At 43.8% G+C, this 18,097-nt stretch overlaps 1 protein-coding gene across 1 annotated transcript in view; it reads left to right on the forward strand.

Moving 5' to 3' along the window:
- Positions 1–18,097, forward strand: part of prkcea (protein kinase C, epsilon a) — an 83,625-nt gene that overhangs the window by 43,742 nt on the left and 21,786 nt on the right. Inside the window, 5 exon segments of the mRNA XM_084322790.1 lie at positions 4,271–4,436; positions 8,777–8,811; positions 9,731–9,819; positions 14,189–14,318; positions 15,909–16,051. Of these exon segments, the coding sequence (XP_084178916.1) occupies positions 4,271–4,436; positions 8,777–8,811; positions 9,731–9,819; positions 14,189–14,318; positions 15,909–16,051 (563 nt within the window).

Below are 18,097 nucleotides of genomic sequence, written 5' to 3' on the forward strand. Positions count from 1 at the left end.
TAGCAAAGTAAGATTTTCATTGTATGGCAAACTGTTTGTTTAACTGTGCCCATGACAATAAACAATCTTGAATCCTGAATCTTGAGAGAGAGAAGAGAGAGAGGAGAGAGAGGAGAGGAGAGAGAGAGAGGTATGAGAGAGAGAGAGAGACAGAGAGAGAGAGAGAGGGGTAGAAGAGAGAGAGGAGAGGTATGAGAGGAGAGAGAGGGTAGGGAGAGGAAAGAGAGATAGAAGAGGAGAGATATAGGTAGTAGAGGAGAGAGAGAGAGGGGGTAGAGAGGGAAAGGATAATGAAGAGTAGAGAGAGATGGAAGGGAGGAGGAGAGGGGGACTAGAGGAGAGGGGGGAAGTATAGGAGAGGGAAAAGAGAGATAGAAGAGGAGAGAGAGATGATAGATAGAAGTAGGAGGAGAGAGAGGGGTAGTAGAGGAGAGAGATAGAAGAGGGAGAGAGAAATAAAGATAGAAGATGAGAGAGAGGGAGTAGAGGAGAGAGAGGGGTAGAGAGGAAGAGAAAATATAGGAGAGAGGAGAGAGGAGCGTTTGGCCTGGAGAGAGAGAGGGAAGGAGAGATAGAGGAGAGAGAGGAAGTATACTGTAGGAGAAAGATGAGAGAGAATGAATGAATGTATGAGGAGGAGAGAGAGAATGTATCAGAGGAGAGAGAGATGGAGGTAGGAGAGAGAGGAGAGGAGAGGAGAGGTATGAGCGGAGAGGAAAGGGGGAGGGGAAAAGTAGGACAGTAGCAGAGAGGAGAGTTGGAAGAGGTGGTTCTCTGTCTGGAGGTGCCCTCATATGGCATTTATATTTCTAGAGAGAGGAGAGAGTGGGGGGGGGGGGGGGTAGAAGAGAGAGAGGAGAGAGTGGGAGGGGGGGGGGGGGGTGGTATGGATGGTGTTTGCCGAGGAGTATCTTAATATGCCGTCCTTCATTTCATTGCCCACACATGGAGGTATAAATAGCACAAGCATTGTGTGTGTACACACAGAGAAACAGGCACACACAAAGACAGACAGACACACATTCAGATACACACATACATATACATACACACACACACACACACAACACACACGCACGCACGCACGCACACACACACACACACACACACACACACACACACACACACACACACACACACACACACACACACACACACACTCACACACACACACACACACACACACACACACACACACACACACACACACACACACACACACACACACACACACACACATATACATACACATACATACACACATACATACACACATACATATATACAGGACACGTGTAAGCCTCTGCTAGGTTTGAAGCTTGAGAAATAGAGTGTGGGAAGAGAGTGTTTGTGGGTGAGAGAAAGAGAGTGAAAGAGAAGGGGAGAGAGAAATAGGGAGAGGGAGAGAGAGTGAGAGACAGTAAAAGACGAGGAGAGAAAGAGTGAAAGGGAAAGTGAAAGGGAGAGTGAGGTAGAGCGAGAGAAAAGGGGAGTGAAAGAGAAGGAGAGAGAAGGGAGATGGAAGCGTAGTGGGACCAACCTTGATTAAACGTGTGGAGGAATATTAAACACAGCAGAACCTCTGGGGAATCTGGTTATTCTGGAAGACTGAAACATACAGAACAGAACGGCATGTTTTTCAGAACCCTGAATGCTGGGGTTGACATTTCCGACCATCACTGGTCCAGACACGAACATGACTCTGAGATGAGTTTGATTTGTAGTGGGAATGAATCAGCAAGGCCATTCCAGCTATTATGCAACTGATGTGTAAAAAATATATAATTTCTCCTTATCACAGTATTCTTTCGAGCACATTCTTTTGTCTCCATATATATATATTAGGGATGTCCGATATTATCGACCGACCGATATTATCGGCCGATATCGGCAGTAAAATGTGATATCGGAAAATATCGGTATCGGTAAATTTTTTTTTTTTTTTTTTTTTTTACATTTATTTAACCTTTATTTACCCAGGCAAGCAAGTAAGAACCAATTCTTATTTTATTTATTGTCAAAAGTATGCATGTTGGTTTAATTCAACAACAAGAGATATGTAATGTTAATTTTTACTTTTTTAATTATCATATTTTGCACAGATAGTGCTTACATTTAGAAAGCCTTTTGAATGCATCCAGTGAAATTATTAATTACCTGAAATTATTCAGTTTTTTTGGGGGAAACCCTGCATATATCGGTATCGGTTGATATCGGTATCGGTATCGAAATTAAGAGTTGGACAATATCGGAATATCGGTATCGGTAAAAAAGCCAATATCGAGCATCCCTAATATATATATATATATATATATATATATATATATATATAGAGAGAGAGAGAGAGAGAGAGACACATTTCACCGGGGGTGGGGGGGGGTCGAAAGTCATTAAAGGATGCTTCAACGGGGATGGGCATTGGGCACACTGTCGGATGCAGAGATCGAACTTGTGACCTTTCAGGCCCCACACGAAGACACTCACATGAGACAGTGTCCCTAAGCACTAGGCCACCTTGGCACTCCTATTGTTAATTCATTCTGCCCATTGGAGCCATTTCAGGCTGAACAGCAATGCCTATATTGTGTAGGGTGGGGGAAAATACAGCATAGTATTGCAATATTTTCCGTGCCAATATTATATCGATACACTGACGCCAAGTATTGTTATTTTTAAACGTTCCAAAATGAGTTTTGCTCTACATTCCCATTTTGCTCCAATAAATTGGGAGGTGTAGTGGTTACGTCATTGTTGTTTCTGGCCGGTCCACTTCGCTTGAAATTGCAATGTATTTCCAATGGACACATTTCTAAATTGTCGCGTTTTAAAACAAATAAAGCATGAACATTGGCATGGTGTATCTTTCTGTGTGTATTCATCCACAATCTACCGGTATAGCTCAACATGAAACAATTCCCTATTAATCGTAAAATAATTACGTATAATTGTATTTCAACCAAAAATGCTTAAACAATAATGTTAGTGATAGAAGGGAACTCATTTTGTGCAAAAATGGAAAGCTTTCCAATGTTCATGAGGCAGAATTATAGAACAATAGCTGATAAAACATTTTCCCAATGATAAATCCCTATACGGGTGGACCGCGCAGGAAACTAAAGTGACGTCAGACTACACCTCCCTATATGATTGGAGTGAGGTGAAAAGACAACTTTATCTCATTAGATAAAACTGATGTATATATATTTTTATTGCAGATGTTGACAAAGTCTTCCGTTGGGGACATAGTTTGCAGTCGAAAAAAGGTAACAAATCGCAATATATCGCAATAGCGCAATATATCGCAACATCGTGATATTATAGTATCGTGACTCTAGTATCGTGATAATATCGTTTGTCATTGTGGGGCCTTTGGTGACCCCCCCCCCCCCCCCCTAATGTGTCACTATACTGCCCTACAAAGGCAAAAAGAAGTAACTTCAGTTACTATAGTTTGCATTTGTAGGGCAGTACTGAGTATTCTTATGCATGTAGAGGGGTACAGGTGTAGTGGTATTAAGTGACATGTAGAGGGGTACGGATGTAGTGGTATTCAGTCACATGTAGAGGGGTACAGATATGGTGGTATTCAGTCACATGTAGAGGGGTACAGATATGGTGGTCTTCAGTCACATGTAGAGGGGTACAGATATGGTGGTATTCAGATTTCAGTCACATGTAGAGGGGTACAGATATGGTGGTATTCAGTCACATGTAGAGGGGTACAGATATGGTGGTATTCAGTCACATGTAGAGGGGTACAGATATGGTGGTATTCAGTCACATGTAGAGGGGTACAGATATGGTGGTAAAAATACAGATGTCGAGGTGTAGCTACTCTGCTGTACAAAGGTAAACTTTGTAGTTACTGCTTTTTGCCTTTTGTAAGGCAGTATATCGATCGATAATATAATGCATTCCAGCCATTCACACATTCTCTCTCAGTGCCGTACTATAGTACTGTGGCCTACATTGTGTTCAATACAGCCAGATTATTGATCCTATAGATTTCCAGGTTAAGTTAAGTTGAGTATTTGATATGGACATTACAGTAGCATTAGAATTGTAACATACATGTATGCACAAAAGACCAGATGCACTGAGTTTAGTGTTTGTAGCGAAACGCTAATTTATAACACCTGTCCACAGTAGGCAAGTAATTGATTTGTGGTATATTTATTATTATTAGCATAGAACGCATAGAGGGGGAAAGAGATCCATGAGCCGCTCTGTGTTACTTACAGTATGTGTGCTTTGTTTGTTTGCCTGACAGCATCAGGGACCAATGACAATGAGGAGCGTGTGTTCCGAGAGAGGATTGGTCCTCGGCGGCGCCAGGGGGCGGTCCGGAGACGTGTCCATCAGGTCAACGGCCATAAGTTCATGGCCACATACCTGAGACAGCCCACATACTGTTCCCACTGCAGAGACTTCATCTGGTAAGACACACACACACACACACACACACACACACACACACACACACACACACACACACACACACACACACACACACACACACACACACACACACACACACACACACACACACACACACACACACACACACACACACACACACACACACACACAGTACATGCACACTAGGGATGAAACCTGGATCCAAATATGAATTTGGGAAAGCACGGATAATGAGATGGACACAATATTATTTATTACACAGCTATTAATACTATTATTCTGAGAATACATTTTTTTGGGGTGTTATGAGATCCATTGATGCAGCACTCTGCTTATGCGCACCATCTGTTCAAAATGACCTGTTGGACTGCTGTCAAAACCATTATATATAAACACTAGATGGCTCAAGGCGGAGTCTCCCGCGTTGTTCACCGGTGGCCATCTTGCTTGAGTGGACTACTGCTTTAAGGTGATGATCTGAACAAACAAAAATACTCTTAACTCGCTGAAATATTGATGGATTCACAAACGGTTGGTTTATTACAAACGATTCTTGCTTGGAAGCCACCCACGCAATATGGCCGTAATGTGGCAACGCCGGTCTCCGTTGGCCAACAGCGTGGGTAAGTTATCTAGTGATATTATATCTATGGTCAAAACTACCTGTAGGACTGCCCTGTCTCTTAGTTTGGACCCACAGAAATATTAGTCATCTTTTTGAAAGTTGCGCGTCATTTGCAAGATAAAGAGTTTTCACGTGTGTGTGCTTGTCTTTGGAGACCTGTTTCAGAACCAACCCGAGACGCACAGCGAACTCCCTCTCCTCTCCTCTGTTTCTACACTACGCCCAGCCTTCACTTATGCCAATTCCAGAAATATGATTTATAGATATAATTGATCTGTTCAAAAGTTGTCATGAGTTGTCATGGGTTGTCCTGGTATTACAAATACAAAAGGAGTTACTGGTAACGGAAATACGGAATAAAATATATATATTTCCACTACTCCAAATCAATAAATGATTATAAGTATCATTTGAGGCAGGCATGCTGGTCATGTCTGTTTAATCATCAGACAGAATACTACGTTATTGGAACTGGGGCGGTATCCGCTCGTCCTTCCTCACAGTGGCGTGCACAGATAGGGCCGAAGGGGGGCTTGAGCCCCTGCCCTTTTGGCCCAAGTGCCCCTCAAAAAGAATATATATATCTAGGGGTGTAAAGGTACACGTATCCGTACAGAACCGAACAAGTTTCAGTGTGTACCGTACCGTACCATACCGAACGGCTGTGTAGTGTACCGAACGAATACAACGGTATGTTAACCACTAACGACCGCCCACCGGGGGCTGTTTTTTTTCACAATCTAATATAATTATTTATTATTATTCAATTTTTTTTTTACAAGTCGCTTATTAATTTCAATATAAAATATTCATTGACAGCCCTACAAGTACAATTAGTTACTGCACACTACATCACCTCTGAGTGGAACATGGAAAGCCAAACCTTTCCCCACTGTACCGAAAACCGTACCGAACCGTGACTTCAAAACCGAGGTACGTACCGTACCGTGGTTTTTGTGTACCGTTACACCCTAATATATACCGTATATATTTGGAGAGTACCGCTACCATGCATGCCATTTATCATTCTTATGTATGAATAATTCATTAGATGAATTTGTAGAAGAGACGTTGTACTGTAGCTCTCTTCACGACTGACGACAGGTTGGTTCTTTATAAACAGGCGTTTATTCTTTGGGCTCATCCACACCTCCTCGTCCCTTCTCACACCGTGAGAACTATATATTTATACTATAACTGTACAAAATGCATCCGCAAATTAAACAGGCAACATCGTTTGAAAGAAATTAAATGCAATGGTGCTTAGCTTGCGCATGAAACAAAGTGCATTTACTCAAATTAAATAAAATACCTCGTTGGCCGCTTGTCATGAAAAGAGGTTCAGTCCTTATCAGTCCTTGGAAAGTTCTTTTGACTGTCTGCTTTGACTTCAGGCCGCAATCATTGTAACTCTTAACTCTTGTGGAGCAGCGTGATACACCTGCTCACCTGAAGTCCATTAGAGAGCGCCGGTTCTGTCATTTCCGCTCTTAAATGTAACACACTCTCGTGAGATTTTGTGCCATATTACTTTTAACTGGTGACCAATGAATTTACTGTACATCAAATCACCTATTTATAGTTTAGCTTTACATCAAATTATTTATGCATCACATTATTTATCCATTTATTACTTTATACATGACATTAAGAAATCAATCATGAATCAAGAGTATTTATGCAACAGCACTTACAGAATTTTCTTTAAATATTTGTTTTCAGAATATAAGAAATTAGATTAGATTCAACTTTATTGTCAGAGAACAACGATAATAATAATAATAATAATAATAATAATAATAGATTGGATTTGTAATGCACTTTTTGTTCGCTGGGATCCCAAAGTGCTACACTACAGGGTTAAAACATAGTTTAATTAACATTTAATAGAAATAAAATAGTTATTAGTAAAACAAATAAAATAAAATACAGAATAAAAGTAAGATAAAAATACAACATAGTTAATTAAAAACATAGTATAAACAGACAATTTAATAACAACAGCGCAATAAAATTGGAACAGCTGCACCACGATCTTTTTCTTTCTTCCAAATGCAGGCTAGTAAATCCCCAGCATTGATCTATCTCTCACTTTTAGCCTATAGCCAATGGAAATGCTAGAAATGGTCACGTGGGTTGGGAAGTCCAATGGAAAATCCCTATAGTTTCTCTGTACTCCAGTGTACTCCACAGATCAAGCCGCTAGACAGACACACGCTGTTGCGCGTAACAGTGGATAGAGAGAAGATCTTTTCTAGTCTCCTAGTTTTATAATAAAATGGCAAAAAGACATAAAAAGAGGTATACTGTACAACAACAAGCGTCGGAACTTGTTGTGGATGTTGAGTTCCAGATAATATAAATGAAAAGGACTCTGAGCCAGAATGCTAGGACAGTGATGATGACAATCATAGTGAATCAATTGACAATTATTTAATATATTGTGTAGCTTGAATGAAAATCACCTGTTGATGGGGGCGGCTAGGTGGTGTAGTGGGCAAGGCACTCGCCACCAGTGTGGAGACGCTAGGATTCGCGTGTTCGAATCCAGCTCTCCACATTGTTTTTCAGTTTGGCTGGTCGTCCGCAGTAATACACATTGGCCGTATTACGGGGAGGGAAAACTGAAGGGTGGGGATCGAACGTTGTGAACAAGCGACTCCTACAAGTCGGTTGGTGCGCCTGCGCAGTAGAATCAGGAAGTGTCGGGGGCAGCGTGAGCCTCCCACGCGTTACTCCTCGACACTGAGAGATCGAGCTGCGCAGGTGAAAAGATGCGACTGCTGTTACCTCAAGTACCGGAGGGGACTTGTGCTATGTATGACTTAGTCCACATTGCAGCCGGCTTGTGGGAGGTAAGAAACAGCGTTCGTGACAGGGGAGGGTTGAATTGGATGATACGAAATTGGGATGGGAGAAAATATGGAAAAATGGGAGAAAAAGTGGATCAAAAAAAAAGAAATCACCTGTTGATGATTCATGTGTGTAACTATGCTATTTGGATAAGATGCAGAGTGATAGGAGCCCACAACAGAAAAGGGGGAGAGCTATTTGATGGAGGGGAGGGGGGGGGGGGGGGGGGGTTACATGGAGATATTGGTCCAAATATAAAGGCAACACCAACATTGGTATATTTTCAAATTGTCTGCTAAAAAACACCAAGAACAATATCAAAATAATTGACTCACTGAGGAAAAGGTGTATTTGCACCACATTTTCTAACTTTAACACCTACGTAAATAGAACTTTCCATGTTGAAAAAACAATAATTCCCTGGTAAACTATGGTGTTATTCAACAAAAAAAAAAATTTCATGTAATGTTTTTTTTTATGTAAAATATTGTATGCTCAGTTGCTCACACAAAGGTACTGTATGTTGGTGACTTTACACTGCACCAGAAATAAAGTGTAGGTTCCCCTGAATCATAAATAATACTTATACCATAATACTCAAAGAATAAGCCCAGAATTTGCTCAAATATAACACACACACACACACACACACACACACACACACACACACACACACACACACACACACACACACACACACACACACACACACACACACACACAGTGTTAATAACTGTTGCAAACTGTTCTTATTGTGTGTGTGTGTGTGTGTGTGTGTGTGTGTGTGTGTGTGTGTGTGCGTGCGTGCGTGCGTGCGTGCGTGTGTGTGTGTGTGTGTGTGTGTGTGTGTGTGCGTGCGTGTGTGTGTGGATCCAACAGGGGGGTTCTGGGGAAGCAGGGCTACCAGTGTCAGGGTGAGTACTTGTTCACTATCTCACTGTACATCACATATAACTCCACCAATAGGAGGCGAGAAGCACTGTATGGATAACATCTCTGCTGTGACACGGTTGAGATGTAGGCATGACGTCATCATGATGTAGTATGATCTTCAACGTTTTACTGCTTTTGCAAAACAATACTAAATCATTTAGAAATACATTTTGAAAATGGTATATCAGTTGTTAATTGTTAACGACACATTTGCTTAAATGTCAGACCATTTTTGTAGTGTGGAGTTCTCTCTCCTGATTGGATAAAGTGGGAACGGGATACCAGAACATGTATTTTGTGTTTACTGCAGAGTGGAGGGACTGGGAGACTGACCGTGTTACTGACCAGACACTATATCAGTGATGACTGTTGGAATGTAGAGCTATTATTTTAACATGTAGACCACTTATTTTAATAAACAAAATATACCACTTCCAGCACCTTTAACTATGAATGAACACATTAATACCAACTTTAGGTAATAAAAAAAAAAAGTTCCTCTGCGTTATGTGGTTCTTCATCAGAGGTACTTGATTATATTACCTGTTGGAAAGGCAAATCGTCCATGTTTGTATGTGTGATACAGTCACAAGTGGGATGGCTACAGTCAGTATATGACTCAGCTACCATTGGAAATCTTCTAGCTTCATGTCAACTGTCAACAGACACTTACTGAATTCAGACATTGCACAGAGCTAATTGTAGAATAATTATATACTTCTAAGTCATCTATTATTCACAGTGTTATACATCATTTTGTACACGTTATATCTGTGACATTTACGTCATGTGACATCACGGGTGGCATACTTTCAAGCATGTTGCTCAATCAGAACTAACTGTTCTGTGTTAGTTTGCCTCAAATGGGAAGGATGCTTGACGTCTGTGCTGTGTGTGTAGTGTGTACGTGTGTGGTCCACAAGCGCTGCCATGAGCTCATCATCACCAAGTGTGCCGGGATGAAGAAGACGGAGGATACACCTGAGGAGGTAGGCTGCACACACACACACACACACACACACACACACACACACACACACACACACACACACACACACACACACACACACACACACACACACACACACACACACACACACACACACACACACACACATACACACACACACACACACACATACACACACACACACACACACACAGGTTTTTATCTATACTTGTGAGGACTGTCTGTTGTGGCGTGTGTTCAATATGCTGGGGCACAGTGGGGCAGTGGTTAGCACTGTTTCCTCACAGCAAGAAGGTCCTGGCTTCAAACCCCAGCAGGAGTTTGCATGTTTCTTCCGGGTACTCTCCGGTTTCCCCCGCACCATAAAAAGACATGCATGCTGGGTATATCCTGCCACTCTGCCCTTGACCAAGTTGCTGGCATTACAACTGGAGTTGGTCCCTGGACGTCACACTGCATCGCTGCCCAGTGCTCCTAAAATAGTTGGATGGGTCAAATGCAGAGGACGAATTTCCCCCAAGGGGATTATTAAAAGCATTATTAACATTATTATTAGTAATAATAATAATAATAATAACTAATAACATTTTATATAGCGACTTTCAAAAGACCCAAGGTCGCTTTACATAGGGGGGGGGGGAATAACAAAGTAACAAACATAGTGGACAGACACAACATACAAAGTGAGAAATTAGGGGTTAAAGGCCAAGTTGAAGAGGTGGGGTTTGAGCAGTTTTTTTAATGAGTCCAAAGTTGGGGCGTTGCGGAGTTCTGCGGGGAGGGAGTTCCAGAGGGTGGGAGCTGCCACACTGAAAGCTCTGTCCCCGAAGGTCCGCAGTCTGGTTCGGGGGATGGAGAGCTGACCAGTGTCCATGGATCCCAGGGACCGTGACTGAGTGTAGGGGTGGAGGAGGTCAGTGAGGTACTGAGGTGCCAGAGCGTGGAGGGATTTGTAAGTAAGCAAAAGGGTTTTGTAGGTGATGCAGGATTTGATGGGGAGCCAGTGGAGGTGGATGAGGGTGGGGATGCTAATGTGGCCAGAGTCAGCTGCAAGGAGGAGGTTGTTGGTGATTTTGATGAGGGCGGTCTCTGTGCTGTGGTGAGTTCTGAAGCCGGATTGAAAAGGCTCATAGAGCTCATGGTTGGACATGTATTGTTGGAGTTGGGCGGCCACTGCTCTTTCCAAGATTTTACTAAGGAAAGGAAGGTTGGAGATCGGACAGTAATTGTTTAGCTCATCTGGGTCAAGGCCGGGCTTCTTGAGGATAGGAGTGACGGAGGCTGTTTTAAAGCAGGAGGGGACAAGATCAGATTTAAGTGAGGAGTTGATAATGTTGACCATGGTGGGGCAGAGAGCAGGGAGGCAGATCTTGACCAGGGTAGTAGGCATGGGGTCGAGTAAACAAGTAGAGGCTTTGGCTGAAGCTATAAGCTTGGCAACTTGAGGGCCATCCACCTGGGAGAAGGAGGAGAGGCTGCATTGGGGGGGAACCCAGGAGGAAGAGCAGGTGAGGGGGGGGGGAGGAGGGCACCACTAGCTGCTGGTAGATGGTGTTAACCTTGTCCTGGAAGAAAACAAGGAACCTGGAACAGAGGTCGTGGGCACCAGATGGGCGGGCGGGATCGAGGGGGCGGAGTAGCCGGTTGATGGTGGAGAATAGTGTCCTGGGGTGATTTTGCTGGTTACCGATGAGGGTGGAATAGTATTGTGTTTTGGCCTGGGAGAGAGCTACCTTGTAGGTCTGCACATGGTACTTGCAGGCCTCGAGGTGGACAGTGAGGCCAGATCTTTTTTGGAGCCTCTCCAATTGGCGACTGACAGCCTTCAGGGAGCGAAGTTCAGTGGTGAACCAAGGGGCGGGTACGGGTGTAGGTGACAGTCCGGGTTTTGATGGGGGCAAGAGAGTCCAGGCTGCGGGATAAGGCGGAGTTGTAGTGGGCAGCCAGACCATCCACCTGGGTGCTGGGGGAGCTGAAGCCAGGTGCGTGGTTAGCAGGTTGGTCAGAGCTGGTGCACTGACTGTTTTGATGTTCCTGTAGGTGATGGTGCGTGCATTTCGAAGCTTGGGTAGGGAAGCAGGGAGGGTGAAAAGGACAGCATGGTGGTCAGACACCACCAGGTCGAGACACTGTAGATCAGATGGTGTTGTGCCAGTGGAGCAAACAAGATCAAGTGTGTGGCCTTTGGTGTGGGTGGGACCTTTTGTGTGCTGTGAGATATTGAAGCAATCCAGTAGTGAGAGGAGATCAATGGCTGTGGAGCAGCTGTTGTTGTCCACATGGATGTTGAAGTCCCCAGGCAGGAGTGTGGATGAGCACACATGAGTTCAAACATGAGTTCAGACAGGTCAGACATAAAGGAGGTGGAGGCTTTGGGGGGGGCGGTAGATGAGGACTACCTGGAGTGGTGTAGGCCCAGGTAACGAGAAAGCCACGCACTTGAAGGAGGTGACAGTGGGTACTGGGAGCTCTTTGACTAGGAAGTCAGCCCGATGTATTACGGCCAGCCCACCACCACGACCCTGAGTATGTGGCTTTTGGATATATACATAGCCTGGGGGTGTGGCTTGGTTGAGTGAAATTAAGTCCTGTTGACTTTGCCATGTCTCAGTAAGACATCAAAAATCTATTTCTCTGTCAGTAATTATATCGTGGATGAGGAGAGATTTATTGTTGAGAGAGCGAACATTCTGGAGCATGAATGTTGCATTTTTGATGGATGCTGGGGCAGACAGTGATGGAGGGATGTCAACACAGACCAGAGGCCGCAGATTGGGCACATGGGGTTTGTTGTGATGACGTCGCAGCTGCATGTTGTTGGAGTGCCAGTCAGACAGCACAGAGGGAATTTGATGGTTTGAGTAGTAGACAAACTTGCGCCGGGAGGCTCTGTGCATGTAGCGAGGGCGACAAAGGAGCCCCAGAGACTTAATTACATCGATGCAGTTTGGTGTGGAATGACAGAACAGGTTGCGAACTTGCGGTATGGAGTATTAGAAAATTACCATGACAGTATCGGAGGGGTGCCGGCTAGCTACCAGGGCCGCAAGCCGGGGAGGAGGCGTCCATCCTCGGGTCGCAGTTGCAGCTAGCAGTATAGCCAGGAGTGAAAGGCAGCCCAGGGAGAGGAGTTGTGGACGGTCCCGATTGGCGTGGCATCCGATCAGGCGAGTCAAGGAGCTTTGGATGTCCTCAGAAGACCGCAAGCACCAGAGGTGGTTAGCAAGCAAGCTACAGTAGCAGCAGAGCTAACGTTATAGGGCTAACAGCTGACCGGGCAGCTAAGAGTTGGGTGAGTACTCCAGTCAAAGTATTGCGATCTTCAGACTGTTAGCAGATTCAAGGTTTATTGCGATTTATATAAGATTAGACAATGAATCCTTGCTACTTGCAGTAAAAGTAGGCAATGATTACACACAGAAAAGCGGACTTTTCCACAGAGTGAGAAGCGGTGATAAACATGCCAGCGTCCTCTCAACATCCGCCTGAGACCAGTCTAGTACTATTATTAGTAGTACTATTATTATTATTATCATCTACGAGCCGCCCTGAGCATCCCAGCATTGTCCATTTGTAGATGGTGCATTCCTAGCCTGAGATACGTGAACACACAGATCTGTTGGCAGGAAAAGGAGACCATGCTGTGCCTCTGTCCCTGGACGGGTGTTGGCAGTGTCCAAAAAAAGTATATTTCCGGGGCTCCAACCGGGACAGCACAGCTTCGCTATCCATATACAACGGCGATGTCCATTTCCCACTGCAACCCCAGGAATCCGCTCAAACAGCCGAACCAGGCTGTGCCACGCCTAAAACTTGACATTATGATACTTCTGAGGACCCTTACTGAAACGTGCTCAATTGGGGGTAACAGCACAAGGTCATCTGAGCGTTATTTTATGAGGAGCATGCAGCCAAAAAGTCCTCGCAACCCAAAATGTCCTCATAAGAACGGTAGGCTGTCAAGGGTTGGTTCTCACAAGTATAGAAAAGCCAACACACACACACACACACACACACACACACACACACACACACACACACACACACACACACACACACACACACACACACACACACACACACACACATACTCACTCGCCTACACACATTACACACATACAGTACATTCACTCACTCGTCTGCACACACGCACATGCTCACTCACACAGGCACAACACACACACACACATGCACTCACACAAACATACCATTCACGGACGCTCGCTGTTTGGACTCAATGACTTATAACCTACATACATCTAGCACGCCATATCCCTGCACTTACCACTTACTCGAGCCCCGGAATATTGCATTACACGCTTACTTATGCATTATTCCACGTTTTAATGAAACCATTGGCTGATAAGGCTCTCTGTCTCCCCCTGTAGGTGGGCTCCCAGCGGTTCAGTGTTAACATGCCCCATAAGTTCAGCATCCACAACTACAAGGTCCCCACCTTCTGCGACCACTGTGGCTCTCTGCTGTGGGGCCTGATGAGGCAGGGCCTGCAGTGCAAGGGTGAGCGTGGTGTGCGCCGTGGGCATGGAAGTCAATGTTGTGCGTTAAATGTATGTCATATAACGCTCTGTCCACTACTGTCCCCTCCTGCCTCCTCTCCTGGCATTGCTGTTGATCATTTACCAGGTCGGGAAACCAAAGTGGTGTGCTCAGCTTCAGTTTCTCAAAATAGAATTATATATATATATATATATAGTAGGGGTGTAACGATACGCACATGAATATATACATGAATTACGATTTAGAGATATGAAGATATGAATAATGATTTTGAGATCATGGTTCGATTAGATAATTTTTTATTATTTTAAAATGTATTCATACTACTATATATATATATATACATTATGTATACATACTACACATCTTGATTTGGCTCCGAAAAATATACAGTATTTCATAGTGGTAAACTAATGAAAGCCTTAAACATTATGCAAATTATAATAGCAGTGGTCATATCATGCCATAATACCATGCCATACCATACCATACCACCAGTTAAACTGAGAGAAACAAATTTGACATAGGGAAGTGAGAGAAGGAGAATTGTTGCAATACACTGTATTTATTAAAATTTATTTTGTATTATATTTGTATTCTCTATTGAGATCGTTACACCTCTAATATTTAAGCAATAATACACGAGAAGCGAAGTGTTCGAGTGTATTATTGCTTTTATACAGCAGGTTGCACCGTCGGGAAAAATATAGGATGAATACAGACAATTCTAGGGTCTTTTATATCGATTTCAGTGAACTTGGCGTAGAAAAATATTCCTAAAGATGTCTCGTTGCTATGGAATTTCAAATGGAGTAGGCTATCAACAGGCTTGGCAACGTAAACTAATGACGTATTAGGCTAATGCAAGCAAAAGTCTGATAAAGTCATCAGCGCCTTCGGGGATCAGCACCTTGGGCTTTTCTCCAGCGTGTCCAGCTCATCTTTCGTTGGATTGGCATGTCTAATAATGCTGTTTTTATGAATACCGTTAGATGTAGGCCCGTCCTCTTTATCTATTCACTCATTTATGGTTAACGTGTACGTTAAATCAAACGTAATGTTGTCCGTGGAGTAGGTCATGTTGACAGTTTCCGTTTGATGAATGGCAGTTGAAACTTTCTACAACATTCTATAGCCAGTGCAGTGGTATATTCATGGTGATTTAACCGTGAGTGTATCATGAATATACTCACTGTTTAGAAATATTGTATAAATATAATTAGGTGCCCACTGCCCAGGTAACTAACATTTCCACTGCCAACAAAGAGGATTTTTCTTGGGGAATCCGCCCGGCTGGAGAACTCCCAAACTGGACCACAAGAAAGCCAGAATTGAATCATTGGGACCACAATTTGGATCAATGACAGTGTTTTTCAGTGTTAAGCATTTCTTTGCTAGCATTAGAATGTGTTAACACTCATCCTCATTAAACCCACAGCCATATATCAAGCACTGCGTGTAGTATCTTTACGAGGCAAACTGTTCTGTGTAGATCAGCACTCCTGCCTCTGAGATGTTTTATAGCGCGGTTGTGTTTAGCTTTGACGTGATTCCCTTTTTTTTTTTTACATGTTTCCTCTTTGTCTATAGTGTGTAAGATGAATGTGCACAGGAGGTGTGAGACCAACGTAGCTCCTAACTGTGGCGTGGACGCCAGGGGGATCGCCAAGGTCCTGGCAGACCTGGGCGTCACGCCGGACAAGATGTCCAACACCGCCCAGCGCAGGAGGAAGGTACGACATGATCACCGCCACTAGTTAAAAGATTCAAGCTTTATTAACACGTCATTCAAAGTTACTAGCAAACCATGTCGATGTTCTTGTGATTAAACTAGGACAGAAACCTACAGTTTCTTTACACATTATGTGTCGCCTCTTCAAATTTCATATCGGGGGCGACGATGGCTCGGGAGGTAAAGCAGTCGTCTGGTAATCTGGAGGCTCCCGGTTCGATTCCCGCTCCTCCCGGGCAGCATATCAAAGTGTCCTTGAGCAAGACACTTAACCTCTAATTGCTCCTGATGAGCAGGTTGGCACTTTGCATGGTTGCCTCCGCCGTCGGTGTGTGAATGTGTGAGTGAATGGGTAAGATGTGAGGAACAAATTGTAAAGCGCTTTGGATAAAAGCGCTATATAAATGCAGCCATTTACCATTTATTTACAATTTATATCGTCTGCATATTGTGTATGTACCGCTATGGACAGCTGGCTTGCAAAGAGGGAGAAAACCTACTTGTCAGCCTGTCCTTGACTGAGGAAATTCATAGCCGTCTTAAAAGTTATAGGATTCTTTTTTACTAGTTGATTCATTGATTTAGTCAATACATCTGTAAAATTGTCTTTCCCACCTTATGTGGCAGTGCAGAAGGACCTCTTTAGATCTGGTGGTATGGAATGAACTTAGCATTTTTTCAGGAAACGACTCATTCGGCATTAACAAAAGAAAACCTTCTTTTGTTCAACCGATGAATCATCTAATTAACGAAGAGGAGGCAGCCATACCACTAGCCGTGGCAGATTTTACGTGTGAATTGGACGACTCAAAGCCATCATAGGGAGGTGTAGTGGTTACATCATTGCCGTTTTTCGTGTTCCACCCTCTGTCCAACGCAATGTATTTCCCCATTGCCCATTTCTAAATCGTCTCGTTTAAAACAAATAAAACATTTGCATGGTGTACCTTTCTGTGCTTATTCATCCACAATCTATAGCTTCAACCAAAAATGCTTAAACAATAATCTTAGTGATAGAAGGGAACTCCTTTTTTGCAAAAATGGAAAGCTTTTCAATTTCCATGCGGCAGAATTGTTACAATAGCCGATAATCAGGGGGCGGTTAGGTGGTCGAGCGGAGATTGCGTTCGTCACCAGCCCCGGAGCTGTGAGCTTGGTTCGCCTGTTCGAATCCAGCTCACAGCTCCGGGGTTGTCACCAGCTTGGCTGGCCGTCTGCACTGATACAATTGGCTGTATCAGAGGGTGGGAGAAGCTGGCGGGGTGGGTGCGGGTCGTTGTAAACAGCGACTCCTACAGTTCGGTCGGGGCGCCTGCTAAGCGCGGATTGGACGTGAGGGGGATAGTGTGGTCCTCCCACACGCTACGCCCTCTCAATGAGAATCCACGCTGCCAGGTGAAAAGAAGCGGTGATTGGCTGGACGTGTGTCGGAGGAAGCACGTGGTAGCCTCCACTCTCCCAAAATGATCTGACTGTGGGGGGTAAAGCGCAGCGACCAGGAAGGGACTGGGAATTGGCATACGACTAACATTGGGATGGGAGAAAATCGGAGGAAAATGGAGAGGGAAAAAGAAAAAGAAAAAAAAAAAAAAACAATAGCCGATAATCCATTTTCCCAATGATAAATCCCTATACGGGTGGAACAACCAGTGACTTCAGACTACACCTCCCTATTCCCTAGCCTAGAGGAAGAAGAACCCTATTGATTTTGGCGACCCGTGACCTTTTTCCTCAAGCGTACCTGACCAAACGTTCCGTTGCGTTTCTCCCCCTTAGCCTGTTCACTTGATTCTCACAAAATGTGCTCTGTGACACCTGGAGACTAACATATTTAAATATGTAATTTAGATAATTGATTGGCTAAATCATATGACCGCCATATCCAATCAAATCTTTCAAAACTTTGGTAAACAGGAAGTGATGTGTTGCGATTTGTACCAAACTTGACAAATATGTTTGTCTTATGATAGCAAGGAGGCTTGTGACTTCATGGTGGCGGCTATTCTCATAAAACTAAAAAGATGAACTTCTCCTCAGTGACTTCCCT

This window comes from Notolepis coatsorum, assembly GCF_963971535.1.
Source record: "Notolepis coatsorum genome assembly, chromosome: 10".
Taxonomy (NCBI): domain Eukaryota; kingdom Metazoa; phylum Chordata; class Actinopteri; order Aulopiformes; family Paralepididae; genus Notolepis; species Notolepis coatsorum.